A 19,838-nucleotide genomic window follows, 5' to 3' on the forward strand; every position below is an offset into this window, starting at 1 on the left:
AGACAAATTCTGACAAGAATTGAGCTAATAGAAAGAGAGGGGTTAAAAATACAAGAGGATATTGGATGGAGTTGGGATCCTGAGAAGGCAGGATCCAGTGGTTAAGTAAAAGGATTGCAGGATTGCGTTTAAGCCTGTGGATGGACACCTCTTTGCATTATTAAAGGAAGAAGAAAAAGAGTGAATGGACGATGACGAAGTAGAGAAGTGTCTGAGGCTGCTACTTCTAGGAATAGTAGAATTCAAAGTTATCTGTTATGAGAATCAAATGAGTTAAAACATACAAAGTTTTAGCATGTGAAGTTAATACATAAAGTTTTATTTAGTTTATAATTTAGTGATTCGTAAAATTATTGAGCAAATTTAACTTATCACTGTTATATGATGATCGTGACATACTTAACTAATGTAGAAGACCAGGAATAACCTGTTTTAATTATGTTTCATTCATTTCAAACACAAGGTTATGGATTGGAAACACCCCTGTTCTTCTTTGTTGTTGTTGTTGTTTTTTTAGAGACGGAGTCTCGCTTTGTCACCCAGGCTGGAGTGCAGTGGCGCGATCTCGGCTCACTACAACCCCCGCCTCCTGGGTTCAAGCGATTCTCCTGCCTCAGCCTCCGGAGTAGCTGGGATTACAGGCGTGCGCCACCATGCCTGGCTAATTTTTGTATTTTTAGTAGAGACAGGGTTTCACCATGTCAGCCAGGCTGATCTCAAACTCCTCACCTCAAGTAATCCGCCTGCTTCGGCCTCCCAAAGTGCTGGGATTACAGGCGTGAGCCACCGCGCCCGGGCTTCTGTTCTTCTTTGGATTGCTTTTCCTACAGTTTTTGTTTTCCTTAAGTTGGGGTCTCATTCTGTCGCCCGCTGGACTTTGATAACAGTAGGAATGTACATCTCAAACAAAATGCAGATGCCTAAAGTACGTCTGAAAGATGATGTGAATAATTCCTGTAGTCTATGCAAATAAAGAAATAATTGCCCTTATTAAAGATTTCCTATAAGGTGAGTCCTTTATTTCAGTAGCTCTTAACTTAGAAAGTTGGGAGCCTAGCTTGGTCCAGAGGCGCCCAGGAGAGAGGGGCGGGAGGAAGGCTCTGCAGCCCGAGGGGGCGTGTGTAGGGGCGGGGCTGCGGGCGGAGGAGCGCGGACGCTCCGAGTATCGCGAGAGTTGGGCGGGCCGAGCAATCGCAGCAGTCTATTCCCTCACTCTCCCTGGAGGAGCCGCTGGCCCTGGACTCTCCAAATTCTGAGCTCTCATCATGGCGGCGGCGGCGGCCGCGGCGGCCGTCGGGGGCCAGCAGCCGTCACAGCCCGAGCTGCCCGCGCCGGGGCTGGCCCTAGACAAGGCAGCCACCGCCGCGCACCTCAAGGCGGCCCTCAGCCGGCCGGACAACCGCGCAGGTGCTGAGGAGCTGCAGGCGCTGCTGGAGCGGGTGCTGAGCGCCGAGCGGCCGCTGGCCGCGGCTGCTGGCGGCGAGGACGCGGCGGCTGCCGGAGGCGGGGGCGGTCCGGGGGCGGCCGAGGAGGAGGCCCTGGAGTGGTGTAAGTGCCTTCTGGCGGGCGGCGGCGGCTACGACGAGTTCTGCGCGGCGGTGCGGGCCTACGATCCCGCGGCGCTCTGCGGCCTGGTCTGGACAGCCAACTTCGTGGCCTACCGCTGCCGGACGTGCGGCATCTCGCCCTGCATGTCGCTGTGCGCCGAGTGCTTCCACCAGGGCGACCACACCGGACACGACTTCAACATGTTCCGCAGCCAGGCCGGGGGCGCCTGCGACTGCGGGGACAGCAACGTGATGCGGGAGAGCGGGTGAGTGGAGCCCTCCCCGCGGGCGAGGCGACCCTGGGCCGGGGACGTCGCGGGAGGGCCTGGAGCGGAGCACTGGGAGCCCACTCTGAGCTGTCAAGGGGAGGGTGCGGGGGAGGGTGCAGCCAAAGGGGATGGAGGTGACTGAGCTGTCAGCGGTGGAAAGGGGGTGGGGAGGAGAAAGAGGGGAGAGGAGAGCGGAGAGCATGTTTAGGAAACCGGGCTGTGAATTTTGGGGAAGCCAGGGTGGGTAAATGATAGCGAGAAAAGAGCCAGTGTATGGGATAGGAGGGGAGTGAGGGGAAATGATTTTTGGGGAAGCTCGTGTCGAGCTGTCAAGTGTGTACTTGTTGGGAAAGGCTGTAAAGCCTGGTTCTTGGGAAGAGACTTAGGTTGTGATTTGGATTGGCTGGGAGGGGATGTTATTGGGGACTGTATTGGCTCGCGGGATGATGAGAGCTGGGGAGGTGGTCTTGTACGTGCAGGGAAGGACGCTTGAGGAAAAGGTCTTCTGAACTGCCAGTGTGTCTGTCAGTGTGAGAGAAGGAGCTCTTGAGGGTTGAGGGAGGAGGGAAGGGGAGGGGCCTGCATGAAAAGTGACTGTTGAGCTGTCAGTGGAGTATTTGGTATGCTGGAATGACATTTAGAATTGGGCTACTGAGCAGTCAGTTACAGAATACCCTCCATACCAGGAGAACAAACAAAATACTGAGCGAACCAGGAATCAAGTGTTAGGTCTTCTCCAGTTAAGGGCACTTTGTTCACTCACTGATACGTGAACCTCTGTCTAAAAGGAGACAACAAATGCCCTTTTGACAGAAGCGATGCATCAGATGTTGGGACTTATGAGAAAAGACATTTCAGAGTTTGCAGTGAGTTACAGAGAGTTGGTACATGTAGGGTCGTGGCTTGGAACATGATGTCAATGTCAGGGACAGTCTGAGAAAAAAGGAAAAAGTGAAAGGGGCGATTTTGGATGGGCAGTAGTTGAAAGAATATTAGCAACTACAAGTTGCTATCAGTTATTAAACTTCTTCAATTTTCAGGTCTTAGGATTAATGACAGAGTACAATCTTTTTATAAATGGTCACCTTTTTCTTCGGAGTACTTGTAAGGTTACTGTTACTCCAAAATGTTTGTACCTACTATGCGCAAGCAAGGCTTCTTGGATATTAAAAATGAATGAAACATTGACCAACCCCTTACTCTACTTGCACTGGAGTAGAAAGTAATAAATTCCTTAAACAATAACTTGGTAGCTAGAGGAGGGAGATGAGGTTTCTGTGCAGAGGGAGTAAGAAAAAGTCTTCAGAAAGGAGGTATTTTGAATTTGCTAATAATAATACAACATAATTGCAGCTAACATTTGAGGTTTTTTTTTTTTTTTTTTTTTTTGAGACGGAGTTTCGCTCTTGTTGCCCAAGCTGGAGTGAGATGGCGCGACCTCGGCTCACTGAAACCTCCGCCCCCTGGGTTCAAGCGATTCTCCTGCCTCAGCCTCCCAAGTAGCTGGGATTACAGTCATGCACCACCACGCCTGGCTAATTTTGTATTTTTTTAGTAGAGACAGGGTTTCTCCATGTCGGTCAGGCTAGTCCCGAACTCCCGGACCTCAGGTGATCCGCCCGCCTCTGCCTCCCAAGTGCTGGGATTACAGGCGTGAGCCACCGCGCCCGGCCAACATTTGAGTTCTTGAACTGTATGTCTGATACTTTAAAAGTACTTTTTAAAATTTAATATTTGAATAGGTAAAATATAGAGCTAAAACACACACACACACACACACACACACACACACACACACACACACACACACGGAAGTTTTTCTCACATCTAGTCTTCTATCTGTCCAGTTCCTTCCCGCTTAGTTTCTCTTGGTGCAGAACAAGCAAAGATGTTTCCTAGTTTTTCAGTCTCTTTTTATGCAAAGGGTTACATACTTTCCACTGTTCTACATCTTGCATTTTTTGGTTATCTTAGATGTATTTTTCCTATTAAAAAATCAGTGTCGTCATTCTATTTTTTTAAAAAAACTGCTGCATAGTGTTCCATGTTTTGAATTTGCCATTCTTTAATTTCTTTTTTTATTTTTATTTTTTTTTGTGTGTGTGTGTGTGAGTTTGCCATTCTTGATTTAATGTCTCTTCATGGGCATTTGGCTTTCCAGTATAAAATTAAAAACGTGGTGTATCTGTCTTTTCCCCACCTGGTCAAGAGAGTCAGTGGGATAAATTCTCAAAAGTGTGATTTCCAAATTGCCCTCCCTAAGGCTTAGTACTAATTACTCTGTGAGACTGCCTGTTTTCCAACAGCCTCATCAACAGAGTAGTAGTAAAATTTTGGACTTTTATCTATTTGGTTAAAAGTGGCCAAATTCTTGGTGTTTTATGTGATTTAACTTATTTATTCTTTGACTCTGAGATTGTTACTTTTATTATTCTCATTGTACAGAAGAGGAAAGTAGGGCAGAGTTAAAAAACTTGCTCAAGATCACACAGGCAGTAAGCTAGGCATGCTGGCTCCAGGGCTCCGGAGCCAGACTAATCAACCATTTCTCTTTACTGCCCCTACTAAATAGCATTCTTACTGGTTTTTCTTTTCAATTCTATGTTTTATCTTTTTTTTTTCCTTAATATGCTATTCTTATTTGGGCCTTTGTTTCTTTCTTTTTAAACTTTTTTTGTTTGTTTTGTTTTAAAGAGGCACATCAAAACAGGAGTTGGAGCAATCCTTTACTGATATTTAGACATTTTTACTTCTTGGACTGGGTTAGCATTTAGGAAAGCCTCCAGAGAACCTGAAGGTAGGAAATAACATTGATTCTTTCCTGACTTTTGGAATACAGTGGTAATTATCAGGTTGTCGTGGATGAGATGCAAGTCTGATCGCTTGTGATGCTTCAGTGTACTACCAGAAATATGTCAGTGAGTTTCTTTGAAGGTATTCATACAGTTTTAGGGCATCCAGGCTATAGACAGTCAACATCCTAACCTCATGGTATTTGCTTTTACTGGTGTCTCATAGGTAAGTATTATTTTCCCAGTCTGGCAACCCTCTATGAGTTGGTACATTATATATATATATATATATATATATTTTTTTTTTTTTTTTTTTTTTTTTGAGAGAGAGAGAGTTTTGCTCTTGTTGCCCAGGCTGGAGTGCAGTGGCACGATCTTGGCTTACCGCAACCTCTGCCTCCCGGGTTCAAGTGATTCTCTACCTCAGCCTTCCAAATAGCTGGGATTACAGGGATGCGCCACCACACCTGGCTAATTTTTTTTTTTTTTCTTGTATTTTTAGTAGAGACAGGTTTTCTCCATGTTGGTCAGGCTGGTCTTGAACTCCTGACCTTAGGTGATCCACCCGCCTCGGCCTCCCAAAGTGCTGGGATTACAGGCATGAGCCACCACACCCGGCCGGATACATAATATTCAAAGATTTATTATTATCTTTGTCTGAAACCAGAGCTATTGCCTGTATGTGTCAGCAGTTGCCATGTCCAGTTTCATAAAGGGCAAGATTGAACAATAAACAGTATTGTGGCCATGCAATTACTCTGAATTTTTTCTAACTGCTTGGATTGGATAGAGTAATTTTCCTGGGCTATACAGCTAATTTACTGCCTCAAGAGAAATAGGTGATGTTGACCAGCTCTGCAACCTAAAAGACTGCCTCTGGAACCTTTTTAGAGCTGGAAATCATCAACAGCTTATAACAGTGTTCTCATGGGCAAAGGTGGACTACACTGGCATGAACAGAATGTTTGAACTTTTCTAAGTTTTTGATATTTTAAAAACCCCTTTAGATTGCCAAAGATTGAATGTGTGTTGATTTTGGGGTTTTTATTCTAACTGCCATAAGTTTGTAAATTTCATGGTGTAGTCACTTTTAGAGGAAGGATTTCTTTTTTTCAGCTGTATTTGTGCTCTTAGTAAATGAGAATAAATCTTTCTGTGCCATAATCCTTTTCACCAGTGTCTGACTGTTGCCTGTAGGATGTTCTTGATTGGAGATGGAGAAGAATCTTGAATCTATCACAGCTGTATTTATATTTAATTTTCAAATTAGCAATTATAGAACTGTGGGGAGGATTTAGTTATTTTTGACTGAGTAGTATTGATATAATCAATGTGGCAGTATTAGCAGATATACAAACCAAAGGAAGAAAGCAATTGAGGATTCATTTGTGGGATGAAATCACAAAGGCTATGGAAATTGTGTGCTAATAACTGTATGTGGCAGGGCGCGGTGGCTCACGCCTGTAATCCCAGCACTTTGGAAGGCCGAGGTGGGCAGATCACGAAGTCAGGAGATTGAGATCATCCTGGCTAACATGGTGAAACCCTGTCTCTACTAAAAATACAAAAAATTAGGCGTGGTGGTGGGTGCCTGTAGTCCCAGCTACTCGGGAGGCTGAGGCAGGAGAATGGCGTGAACCCGGGAGGCGGAGCTTGGAGTGAGCCGAGATCCCGCCACTGCACTCCAGCCTGGGCGACAGAGCGTGACTCTGTCTCAGGAAAAAAACCAAAAAAACTGTATGTATAACTACAGTTTTGCCACTAGTGAGTAAGTGCAGTCATTGTTAGAAATGCTTTATGGGGGCCGGGCGTGGTGGCTCACACCTGTAATCCCAGCACTTTGGGAGGCCAAGGCAGGCGGATCACCTTAAGTCGGGAGTTCAAGACCAGCCTGACCACATGGAGAAACCCCATCTCTACTAAAAATACAAAATTATCTGGGCATGATGGCACATGCCTGTAATCGCAGCTACTCTGGAGGCTGAGACAGGAGAATCGCTTGAACCCAGGAGGCGGAGGTTACAGTGAGCCAAGATCATGCCATCGCACTCCAGCCTGGGCAACAAGAGTGAAACTCCATCTGGAAAAAAAAAAGTGCTTTATGGGTGGATGAACTCAAAACAAAATGAAACAAAACAAAATAACCTGTAATGGAAAGTCTAAAATACACTCGTTCCTCAGTATATGGTATACATAGGAGACTGGTTCCAGAATACCCACCTCCCACCCACTCTTCAGGGTATACTGAAATCCTGCTTATATGAAAAGTCTGCCCTTCATGTATGTGAATGTCAGATCCCATGAATTCTGTATTTTTGATCCATGTTTAGTTAAAAAAATCTTTGTATAAGTGGACCCTTGTAGTTCAAACTAGTGTTGTTCAAGGGTCAACTGTAATGTCTGACTAGCTGGTTTTGGGCTCTGATGGGATACTAACTGGAAACTGGGATTTTAAACATTTAGTTCTCAAATTTTGGTGCAGAGAATGAGGAGTTTCATGTTCTGTCCTATATTACAGATATTTTTGTCTCCTTGCTTGTTCTTCCTCACATATTCTAAGCTCCTTAAAAGATAAGGACCACACTTTGCTATTAGCCAGAGGCCAGCACCTACTAAGTCTCTTGTACTTAGTAGGTGTCTGTAATTTTGAATTAAATTGGATAAAAAAGTGGCTGCTATACCCAAAAAGTTGCTGTAAGATTACATTGCTTTAGTTACTCATGAGGTGGCATTGATTATTAAATCCATAGCAGCTTTTTTCAGAGTGCTTTCATTCTTTTTTTAATTTCAGAAGTAATACACATTGATTATAACATAAAAATAAGTGGATAAAGTAAAAAGTAAAGGTGCCTTTCTCCATCCTACCCTTCAGTAAGAAATTTCTTTTTCTTTTAAGCTTACTTATGTATTTAAAAGAGATTAGTTATAATTTATCCAGCATTTCTAGATTTTTTTTTTTTTTAGTGACAGGTTCTCGCAGTGTCTCCCAGGCTGGAGTGCAGTGGTGTGATATCACAGCTCACTGCAGCCTCTACCTGCCAGACTCAAGTGATCTCCCACCTCACCCTCCCAAGTAGCTGTGACTGTAGGCACACACCACCACACACAGCTAAATTTCTTTTTGTATTTTTTGTAGAGATGGTATTTCACCATGTTGGCCAGGCTGGTCTTGAACTCCTGGCTTCAAGCAGTCTACCTGCCTCAGCCTCCCAAAGAGCTGGGATTATAGGCGTGAGCCACAGTGTGGTGCCTGGCCTGTGTTGTGGGAGGTTTTTAGGTTTTCTGATCTGTGGTAGCCAGAAATTGAACCACGTGAATGTCTGGTTGAATAGTGTTACTCTCTTCAGTAGCTTGCTTTTTTCCCCTTATCGTATTTATGGATACTATCTCAAAAGTAGAACTGCTTCATTTTTAAAGTTAAATAGTATTTCATTGTATTTCCATGTTTTTGTAATGTACTATGATTTTTGCGGTCAGTCCCTACTGATAGACATTTAAATTGTTTCCAGACTTGGGCTGTTGTAAACATTGTTGCAGTGAGTATTCTTGTATACACTTCTTCATATGTGTGTGAGCTTATGTATAAGGATACATTCCTAGAAGTTATATCTTGGTTGAAGGAAATTTGCAAATTCAACTTTGATAGAACCCTCCAAAGAAATTAATTTACATTCCTGCCAACAATGTATGAAACAATTTGTTTCCCCATATTCTGGCAGTATATATGGTGGTATCAGTGTTTCTGATCTTTGCTGCTCTTATAAGTGAAAAGTTATATCCCATTTCATCTGTTATCTCCCTGTCCCACTGCTTTTTCGTCCCAGCCAGGACTATTTTGAAGCAAATATCAGATACCTTATAATTTAATTTAAAAATATTTGAGTATGCATCTCAGTAAAGAGATGTGAACTCTAAAACATAACTCAAATGTCCACCAGCAGATGAATGGATAAGCAATATGTGGAATATACGTACAATGGAATATTTAACCTTAAAAAGTAATAAAATTCTGACACATTAGAATGTTACAATGTAGATAAACCTTGAAGACCTTATGCCAAATGAAATAGGCCCATCACAAAAGAACAAATGCTTGTATGCTTCTGTCTATATGAAGTGCCCGGAATAGTCAAATTCATACAGACAGAAAGTAGAATAGTGATTATCAGAGGCCAAGGGAAGGGGAGATTGGGGAGTTATTTTTTTTTTAACAGGTACAGAGTTTCAGTTTGGGAAGATGAAAAAGTCCTTGAGATCGATGGTTGTGATAGTTGCAAAACAATGTGAATGTACTTAATGCCACTAAACTATACACTTAAGATGGTTTTAAATGGTAAATTTTATGTTATTTATATTTTACCACAATTAAAAAATAATGTCAGGCATGGTGGCTCGCACCTGTAGTCCCAGCTACTCCCGAGGCTGAGATGGGAGTATTGCTTGAGGCTGGGAGTAAGAGGCTGCAGTGGATTATGATCACACCTGGGAATAGTCACTGCACTCCAGCCTCAGCAACATGAAGTGACCTCATCTCTTGAAAACAAAGCAAAAAACAAACAACTCCCCCCAAAACCACAATACCGATACTACACCTAAAATATTCATATTTTGTTTGTTTGTTTGTTTTGAGATGGAGTCTCACTCTGTTGCCAGCTGGAGTGCAGTTGCATGATCTCGGCTCACTGCAACCTCTGCCTCCTGAGTTCAAGCGGTTCTCCTGTCTCAGCCTCCCTAGTAGCAGGGACTACAGGTGCATGCCACCATGCCCAGCTAATTTTTGTATTTTTAGTAGAGGTGGGGTTTCACCGTATTGGTCAGGCTGGTCTGGAACTCCTGACCTCAGGCAATCCACCTGCCTTGGCCTCCCAAAGTGCTGGGATTACAGGCATGAGCCACCGTGCGTGGCCTAATTTTTTAATCATTATAAAACTCAGTTAAAACTATTTTCAATTATGAAACAATTTGAATTTACAGAAAAGTACAAAAGTAGTATAACAGACACCTTTGTACTTACCATTGAGATGAATAGATATTAACCTTTTGCCATGTTTGCTCTAGAGTTGCTTTTAGTCAAAAAACCAAAGAAAGGTCAACCCACCTCTCCCTTTCTCTTTTCCTCTCCAGACGTTACCATTTTCCTGAAATTCCTGTGTGCACTGTCTCTCTCTCTCTCTCTCTCTCTCTCTATCTATATCTATATCTATATCTATATCTATCTATCTATATATATATATAATTTTTTTTTTTGAGATGGAAACTCGCTCTGTCCCCATCAGACTCAGGCTGGAGTGCAATGGTGCGATCTCGGCTCACTGCAACCTCTGCCTCCTGGGTTCAAGCAATTCTCCTGCCTCAGCCGCCTGAGTAGCTGGGATTACAGGTGGCCGCCACCATGCCTAGCTAATTTTCATATTTTTACTAGAGATGGGGGTTTCACCATATTGGCCAGGCTGGTCTCGAACTCCTGACCTCAGGTGATCTTCCCGCCTCAGCCTCCCAGAGTGCTGGAATTACAGGCATGGGCTACCACGCCTGGCCCCACCAGGAATTTGAGGTCTTGTTTTTCTGCTTATTGAAACTTGGTGTTAATGAGGACACATGGACACCGGGAAGGGAACAACACACACAGGGGCCTGTTGGGTCGGGGGCAGGGAGAGGGAGAGCATCAGAAAAAATAGCTAATGCATGCTGGGCTTCATACCTAGTTGATGAGTTGATAGGTGCAGCAAACCACCACAGCAACCATTTACCTATGTAACCTGTACATCCTGCACATGAAATTCAGAACTTAAAAAAAAAAAACCAAAAGACACTTGGTGTTATATATATATATTTATAATATTTTACCAATCTGTTGGATACAAACATCTTTTTAAAATTTATATTTTCTTGACTAGTAAAGTTGAACATCTTTTCATATGTTTTGGGGCCATTTGGGCTTCTTTCTTGGTGAACTGCTGGTTCATATTCTTTGCCTGTTTTGTTTTTCTGTTTTACTGAGTTTTAAGAATGCTGTACATACTCTAGATGCTGATCCTTTGTTGTATAAATACCTAACTTCATCTTCTAGTTTGTGTCTTGTCTTTTTACCTTGAAATACATAATTTTGTTGTAAACGATTTTAAATTAAAAATGTAGTTTTTCTTCTACAGTTTGTATTACTTGTATCTTGTTAAAGAAATCTTCTTCACCCTGGTTTAAAAAAATGCTTATATGTTTTCTCCTGAAAGATTTAAGGTTTTTCATTGTACACTTAGGTCTTTTGTCCATCTGGAATTTATTTTTACATGTAGTATGAGATTGAGGTCTGTATTAGTCTGTTTTCGCACTGCTATAAAGAACTGCCTGAACGGGCCCGGAGGCTCACGCCTGTAATCCCAGCACTTTGGGAAGCCGAGGCAGGTGAATCACCTGAGGTCGGGAGTTTGAGACCAGCCTGACCAACATGGAGAAACCCCATCTCTACTAAAAATACAAAATTAGCCAGGTGTGGTGGCGTGTGGCTGTAATCCCAGCTTCTCGGGAGGCTGAGGCAAGAGAATTGCTTGAACCCGGGAGGCAGAGGTTGCGGTGAGCCGCGATCACGCCATTGCACTCCAGCCTGGGCAACAAGAGGAAAACTCCGTCTCAAAAAGAAAAGGAAAAAGAATGACTGGAGACTGGGTGATTTATAAAGGAAAGAGGTTTAATTGACTCACAGTTCAGCATGGCTGGGGAGGCCTTAGGAAACTTAGAATCATGGTAGAAGGCACCTAGTCACAGAGCAGCAGGGGGGAGAAGCGAGCAGGGAAATGCCAGATGCTTATAAAACCATTACATCTCGTGAGAACTCACTCACTATCATGAGAACAACATAGGGCAAACCATCCCCATCATCCAGTTACCTCCACCTCATCCCACCCTTGACGTGTGGGGATTATGGGGATTACAATTCAGGATGAGATTTTGGGTGGGGACACAACCAAACCATATCATTAGATCTAATTTTATCTTTTTCAATATGAGGATTCACTTATTGAACATTTTTTTCCTCCATTGATCTATAATGTCACCTCTATCACATACCAAACCTATGTGTATCCTAAGTTCTCTATTGTATTGATATGTCTCTTGTAACAATACCATACTACTTTATTAGAACATTAAAATGTATTTTGATATGGCAGGATTTCCTTATTATTAGTCTTCAAAAGGGTTTTTGGCTGTTCTTGGTTCCTGTTTTCATTTGAATTTCAGGAGCTTGTCAAATTCTCTGGAAAACTTCTGTTAAGATGTTGACTGGCATCATATTAAATATGAGGAGGTTGCAGAAAGATACATGTTCAAGTATGTTCATTGTAACACTGAAATAGGGAAAAATGGAAACAATGAGATTAGTGAACTGTAGTTTAATCATTCAATGGAATACTTTATGGCAGAATACATAAATTGCCATCCATCTTAGTCTGTTTGTGCTGCTGTTACATCAGACGGAGTAATTTAGAACAGAAATTTATTTATTCCAGTCTGGAAGCTGGGAAGTCCAAGATTAAGGCATTTGTGTGTGTGTGTGTGTGTGTGTGTGTGTGTGTGTCTGGTGAGGCCTTCTTGCATACTCACATGGCAGAAGCGGGGAAGAGGGCAAATGGGGCCTAAGGTAGTTCCCTCCAGCACTTGCTTAAGGCAGAGCCCTCATGACTTAATCACATCCCCAAAGGCTTCCGCCTCTTAATACCACCACAGTGGAGATTAAGTTTCAGTGTGAATTTTGTAGGGGACACACGTTCAGACTGGTGCTCTGCCTCTGCCCCTCGCCCCCAAAAAGTTTATGTCCTTTTCACATACAAATACATTCATTCTATTCCAGTAGCTCCAGAAGTCTTAAGTTTTTCTAGCACCAGCTCAAAAGTCTAAAGTTGAGTCTCATCTAAACATCATTTCAATCAGATACAGTGAGACTCAAAGATACGCTTCATCCTGTGGCAGATTTCTCTCTAGCTGTGAACCTGTGAAGTCAAACAAGTTACCTGCTTTCAAAACACAGTGTCTACACTGTTGGTGGGAATGTAAATTATTAATATTACAGCCACTGTGGAGAACAGTATGGAGGTTCCTCAGAAAACTAAAAATAGATTACCATGTGATCCAGTAATTCCACTACTGAGTATATATCCAAAAAAAGGGAAATCAATATATGGAAAAGAGACCTGAAGTCCCATGTTTATTGCAGCACCATTCATAGTAGCCAAAATATGGAATCAACTTAAATGCCCACCAATGGAAGAATGGATAAAGAAAATGTGGTATATATGCACAATGGAATATTATTCAGCCACAAAAATAATGAAATCTTGTCATTTGTAGCAACATGGGTGGGACTGGAGGTCATTATGTTAAGTGAAATAAACCAAGGGCAGAAAGACAAATATCACATGTTCTCACTCATGTGTGGGAGTTAAAAAAGTGGATCTCATGAAGATAAAGAGTAGATTGGTGGTTACCAGAGGGAAGGGTAGAAAGGAGGAGGGGGATAAAGATAAGTTAATTAGTGGGTACAAATATATGGTTTGATGGAAGAAATAAGACCTAATGTTAGATAGTATCTATCAGTAGGGTAACTGTAGTTTACAATAATCCATTGTAAATTACAAAATAGCTAGAAGAGAAGAATTTGAATGGCTGTAGCATAAAAAGACAAATATTTAAGGTAGTGGTATTCCAAGTACGTTGATTTGATCTTTACAGATTATATGAATGTATTACATTATTACATGTACTCAGAAACTATGTACATCTATTATGCATCAAATAAAACACACACACACACACACATATACTGCAATGGTGAGAGAGGCAAGCACAGATGTGTTCATTATGAAGGGAGGAACAGGCAAGAAGAGAGGAGTGACAGATCTCAAGTAAGTGTAAAACTCAGTAAGGCAAACAACATTAAATCTTAAGGCTTGAGAATAATTGTCTTGCTTTCTGGACACACTGTGTTGGGGGTTGGGTCCCCAAGGTGTAAGAATTAAAGAAAGAGGAAAGAAACACGAAAGGTGGCTTGCTGGTCAAGACAGATTTATTTTAGAGAAAACAAACCTGAGAGGAAACTTCTGGCCGAGTTAGGCCCACTGTCTTACAGACTAAGAGTTTTTAAGGATTCAGGGTGGGAGGCTTGGACTGCTTCTGTGTCTCTTTGTTGTGCTTATCTGGGAGGGAGAGTTGTGTGTCTGTTCCCATACTTTTTTCTGCAGCTACAGGCATACCTCCCGAGTCTGCTTTTAGCTTCCCTATCTTAGTGCACCTGAAGGGAAAGGAATGTGCTTATTAAGGCCCACTGTTTTACTGGGGCCCATTGTATGAGCCTGAAGTTTGGCAGTTACTCAAGAGACTTTCCCCCCACCTCCCTCTGGGCCCGAGCTGTCTTATCTGTGTTTTACTGTCTGCTCTTTCTGGCTGCTTGTAGTTAACAGAGAAGTTATTTCCTTGAAATGCATGAGGCTAGAAAGGAAGCTGGAACTAAAGTGGCGGTATCTGACCTAGATGATGGTGCTCCTGCTCTGACACAAGGCTCCTCCGGGTGGCTCCACCCCTGTAGCCTCTCTTGGGTGCAGTCCACATTGTACCTCTCACCGGTTGGAATCAGGTACCCGTGGTTCTCCCAGGCTGGAGTTGCAGGTTGGTGACTATGTGACTATGGTTCTGGGGTTTTGGGGGCAACCCTGCCCCGATAGCTCTACTGGGTGTTGCCCTTGTGGAGACTCTCTCTGGTGGACCTGCCCCTTCCCCCCACCGCAGACTCCACTAGGCATTGCCTTCCTGTGGACTCTGCTGCTGACCTGCCCTGTGACAGTTCTCTGCTTGAGCCTCAGGCTCTCTGGTACATCCTTGGAAATTTAGGTGGAGGAAGCCATGCCTCCACAGCCTGCAGAGTTAGCAACATGTGGACACTGGGAAGGCTGCTTACTGCTTGTTCCTTTGGGAGTGGCAGCCTTAGCAGCATCTGGGCCCACTTGAACTACAGGTGAGGTGCAAGGAGCACTGCACTGGAATGCAGGGAGCAGAGACTTGAGGTGGTGCTGTGCAGCAAGCCCTGAGGCTCCACAGGTACCCTGGGCCCCTCCCTTGAAACAGTTCTACCCTCAAGGCCCTAGCATTCTGGACCTGTGGTGGGTATGGCTGTCTCAAAGATCTCAACAGCTTTTGGGGTTATTCTTCCACTGTCTTGATGAAACAGTCATACCTTTGCCACACCCTTGGATTTTTTTCTCCTAAGCATGCTTTTTTATTCTTTACCTGGCCTGGTTGAGAATTTTCCAAATCTTTACATTCTATGTCTTTTTTGATTATAAATTTCATCTTCACCTCATTGTCTCTCCTTGGATTTTACTATAAGCAGCCAAGAGAAGCCATGCAGTATCCTGAACACTTTGCTTAGAGATTTTTTTCTGCTAAATATCCTAGTTTATAGCTCTTAAATTTTGCCTTTCACAAGGTGGTAGTGAGAGGTGACAGCGTGCTGGCAGTCCTCAGAGCCCTCGCTTGCTCTCGGCACCTCCCCTGCCTGGGCTCCCACTTTGGTGGCATTTGAGGAGCCCTTTAGCCCCCCCACTGCACTGTGGGAGCCCCTTTCTGGGCTGGCCAAGGCTGGAGCCCACTTCCTCAGCCTGCAGCGAGGTGTGGAGGGAGAGGCACGAGCGGGAACTGGGGCTGCGTGCGGCGCTTGCGGGCCAGCTGGAGTTCCGGGTGGGCGTGGGCTTGGTGGGCCCCGCACTCGGAGCAGCCAGCCTGCCCTGCTGGCCCCGGGCAATGGGGGACTTAGCACCCGGGCCAGTGGCTGCGGAGGGTGTACTGAGTCCCCCAGCAGTGCCGGCCCACCGGCGCTGTGCTCAATTTCTCGCCGGGCCTTGGCTGCCTTCCCGCGGGGCAGGGCTCGGGACCTGCAGCCCACCATGCCTAAGCCTCCCACCCACTCCATGGGCTCCTGTGCGGTCTGAGCCTCCCCGACGAGCACCACCCCCTACTCCACGGTGCCCAGTCCCGTCGACCACCCAAGGGCTGAGGAATGCGAGCGCACGGCGCAGGACTGGCAGGCAGCTCCACCTGCAGCCCCGGTGCGGGATCCACTAGGTGAAGCCAGCTGGGCTCCTGAGTCTGGTGGGGACGTGGAGAGTCTTTATATCTAGCTCAGGGACTGTAAATACACCAATCAGCACTCTGTGTTTAGCTCAAGGTTTGTGAGTGCACCAATCGACACTGTATCTAGCTACCCTGGTGAGGACGTGGAGAACCTTTATGTCTAGCTCAAGGTTTGTAAATACACCAATCAGCACTCTGTGTTTAGCTCAAGGTTTGTGAGTGCACCAATCGACACTCTGTATCTAGCTGCTCTGGTGAGGACGTGGAGAACCTTTATGTCTAGCTCAAGGTTTGTAAATACACCAATCAGCACCCTGTGTTTAGCTCAAGGTTTGTGAGTGCACCAATCGACACTCTGTATCTAGCTGCTCTGGTGGGGCCTTGGAGAACCTGTGTGTCAAAACTCTGTATCTAACTAATCTGATGGGGACGTGGAGAACCTTTGTATCTAGCTCAGGGATTGTAAACGCACCAATCAGCGCCCTGACAAAACAGGCCACTCGGCTCTACCCATCAGCAGGATGTGAGTGGGGCCAGATAAGAGAATAAAAGCAGGCTGCCCTAGCCAGCATTGGCAACCCGCTCGGGTCCCCTTCCACACTGTGGAAGCTTTGTTCTTTCACTCTTTGCAGTAAATCTTGCTACTGCTCACTGTTTGGGTCCACGCTGCTTTTATGAGCTGTAACACTCACCGTGAAGATCTGCAGCTTCACTCCTGAGCCCAGCGAGACCAGGAGCCCACCAGGAGGAACGAACTCCAGACGTGCTGCCTTAAGAGCTGTAACACTCACCGCGAAGGTCTGCAGCTTCACTCCTGAGCCAGCGAGACCACGAACCCACCAGAAGGAAGAAACTTCGAACACATCTGAACATCAGAAGGGACAGACTCCAGACACGCCACCTTAAGAGCTGTAACACTCACCGCGAGGGTCCGCGGCTTCATTCTTGAAGTCAGTGAGACCAAAAACCCACCAATTCTGGACACAGTAGGACATGGATACAATTCAGCCAATTTTTTTTGCCATTTTGTAAAAAGAATGGTCTTTCCTCCAGTTTCTGATACGATATTCCTCATTTCTGTTTAAGAGATCATCAGAATGGCTTTTGCTATCCATATTTCTACCAACATTCCATTCTTCCTTTTAGCCCTCACTGGAACTATCCTTAATGCTCCTTTTATGGCAATCTAAGCTTTTCCTAGCATTCACTTCAAAACTACTCCAGCCTCTACCTATTACCCAGTTCAAAAGCCACTTCCACATTTTCAGGTATTTATTATAGCAACGACATCATTTCTTCGTATCAATTTCTGGCTTAGTTCATTTTGTGCTGTTATAACAAAATACCTGAGACTGAGTAATAAAGAACAGAAATTATTTCTTACAGTTTGAAGGCTGGGAAGTCCAAGATCAAAGCACTCATATTTGGGATCTGGTGAGGGCCTTCTGCTGCATCCTCACATGGTGGAAGGGGTGAAAAGAGCAAAAGGGGCAGATCTTGTGTCCTCATATGGTGGAAGAGTGGATAAGCAAAAGGGGCCTGAGCTGTTCTCTCCAGCCCTTTTATAAGGCACTAATCCATCTGAGAGGGCAGACCCCTAATGACGTAATCACTTCCCCGAAGGCCCTGCCTCTTAATACCACCACAGTGGGGATTCAGTTACAAACCTGAGTTTTGGAGAGGTCACGTATTCAAACCATAATACCATCTATGTAGTATTACACATGGAATAATTATTGACTATTGAACCAGTCTTGCATTTCTGGGATAAAATCCACGTCATGATGTATTATCCTTTTATACATTGCTGGATTTAAGTTGCTTGTATTTTGACATGAGGATTTTTGTATCTGTAGTCAAGAGGGATGTTGTACTGTAGTTTTCTTCTTTTGCAATATCTCTGTCTGATTTTGGTGTCAGGGTAAAGCTGGCTTCATAAATGAGTTGGGAAGGGCACCCTCCTCTTTATTTTGTAAGAGTTTGTGTAGAATATGACATTATTCCTCTTTTAAATATCTTGATAGAGTTTGTCCGTGAAACAATCTAGGTTTGGAATATTTGTTGTTGGAAGCTTTTTAACTGTAACATTTGTTGAATAAGGTTTTAACATATTCCATTTCTTTTCTTTTTTCTCTTTACTTTTTTTTTTTTTTGAGACTGAGTTTCACTCTTTTTGCCCAGGCTGGAGTGCAATGGCGCGACCTCGGCTCATTGCAACCTCAGCCTCCTGGGTTCAGTTGATTCTCCTGCCTCAGCCTCCCTAGTAGCTGGGATTACAGGTGCCTGCCACCACGCCTGGCTAATTTTTGTATTTTTAGTAGAGATAGGGTTTCACCACGTTGGCCAGGCTGGTCTCAAACTCAGGCGATCCACCCGCCTCAGCCTCCCAGAGTGCTGGGATTACAGGCGTGAGCCACTGCACCCGGCCTCATATTCAATTTCTTTAGTGACCTGTATCATTTATTCAGTACTTTTTTTTCTTTATGTGAGCTTTGACAGTTTGAATCTTTCATGAAGTTTGTCCATTTCATCTAAGTTGTTGAATTTATGGGCAGAATGTTGTTTGTACTATTTCTCCTTATTTTCTCAATGTCTGTAAAGTATGTAGTGATATCCTCTCTCTTTTTTTTTTTTTTTTTGAGACAGGGTCTTACTCTGTCACCCAGGATGGAGTGCAGTGGTGCAGTCGTGGCTCACTGCAACCTCTGCCTCCTGGGTTCAAGCGATTCTTCCTCCTCAGCCTCCCCAGTAGCTGGAACAACAGGTGTGCACCACTGCGCCTAGCTAATTGTTTTGTATTTTTTGGTAGAGATGGCATTTCACCTTGTTGGCCAGGCTGGTCTCTAATTCCTGACCTCAGGTGATCTGCTACGTCGGCCTCCCAAAGTGCTGGGATTACAGGTGGGAGCCATCACGCCTGGCTGGCTTTTTCTTTATCACTTTTGTTACTTTTTCAAGGAACCAGCTTTTGGTTTTACTGATTTTTTGTTGTTGTTGTTCTCAATTTCATTGATATCTGCTCTTTATTATTTTCTTCCTTAGTTTTGTTTGAATTTAATTTCCTAGTCTTTTTATGGTTTCTTAAGGTGGCAGCTTAGATTTGTAGTCTTCTTTTCTAATAAGATATAATGCAATAAATTTCCCTCTAAGCACAGTGTACAGGCACCCCACATTTTTGATATATTTTCATTTTTATGCAGTTCAAAGTATCTTCTATTTTCTGTGATCTCCTCTTTAGCCAATGGGTCATTTAGAAGTTTTGAGTTTTTTAAGGCTGGGAGTGGTGGCTTCTGCCTGTAATCCCAGCACTCTGGGAGGGTGAGGGTGGTGAATCACTTGAGCTCAGGAGTTGGAGACCAGCCTGGGCAACATGTTAAGACCTCATCTTTATAAAAACTAGAAAAATTAGCCAGTCATGGTGGCGTGTGCCTGTAGTCCCAGCTACTCAGAAAGCTGAGGCAGGAGGGTTACTTGAGTCTGGGATGTAGAGGCTGCAGTGAGCCAGAATGGCACCACTGCATTTCAGTCTGGATGACATAGTGAGACCCTGTCTCAAAAAAAAAAAAAAAAAAAAGAAATTTTGAGTTTTTTTTTTTCCAGATTGTGACTATTAGTAATTCCTTTCCCTCTTCGTTGTCGTCTTCTTCTTCTTTCTTCTTCTTTTTCTTTCTTCTTTCTTCTTTCTTCTTCTTCTTCTTCTTCTTCCTCTTCCTCTTCTTCTTTCTTCTTTCTTCTTTCTTCTTCTTTTTCTTTTTTTTGAGATGGGGTCTCGCTCTGTCACCTAGGCTGGAATGCAGTGGTGCACCATCTCAGCTCACTGCAGCCTCCATCTCCCGGGTTCAAGCGATTCTTGTGCCTCAGCCTCCCAAGTGGCTGGGACTACAGGCACACCACCACACCCAGATAATTTTTGTATTTTTAGTAGAGACAGGGTTTTGCCATGTTGCCCAGGCTAGTCTTGAACTGCTGGACTCAAATGATCCACCTGCCTCAGCCTCCCAGAATGCTAGGAGTACAGGTGTGAGCTACGGTGCCCAGCCAGTAACTTCTAATTTAATTCCATTATAGTGAGATAGCATACTTATATGATGTCAATTTATTTAAAATAGTTA

General features: G+C 44.1%; 1 protein-coding gene across 3 annotated transcripts in view; it reads left to right on the forward strand.

Annotated features, from left to right (window-relative positions):
* Positions 1–1,194: 1,194 nt before the first annotated feature.
* The window catches only part of UBR3 (ubiquitin protein ligase E3 component n-recognin 3), a 256,549-nt gene continuing 237,905 nt past the window's right edge, over positions 1,195–19,838 (forward strand). For all 3 annotated transcript variants that reach the window (XM_055379137.2, XM_055379139.2, XM_055379138.2), the window contains exon 1: positions 1,195–1,813. In XM_055379137.2, coding sequence (XP_055235112.1) covers positions 1,266–1,813 — 548 coding nt within the window. In that variant the 5' untranslated portion in view covers positions 1,195–1,265. The remainder of the gene's footprint in view (positions 1,814–19,838) is intronic.

This window comes from Gorilla gorilla, chromosome 11, assembly GCF_029281585.2.
Source record: "Gorilla gorilla gorilla isolate KB3781 chromosome 11, NHGRI_mGorGor1-v2.1_pri, whole genome shotgun sequence".
In the NCBI taxonomy this organism is placed as follows: Eukaryota; Metazoa; Chordata; class Mammalia; order Primates; family Hominidae; genus Gorilla; species Gorilla gorilla.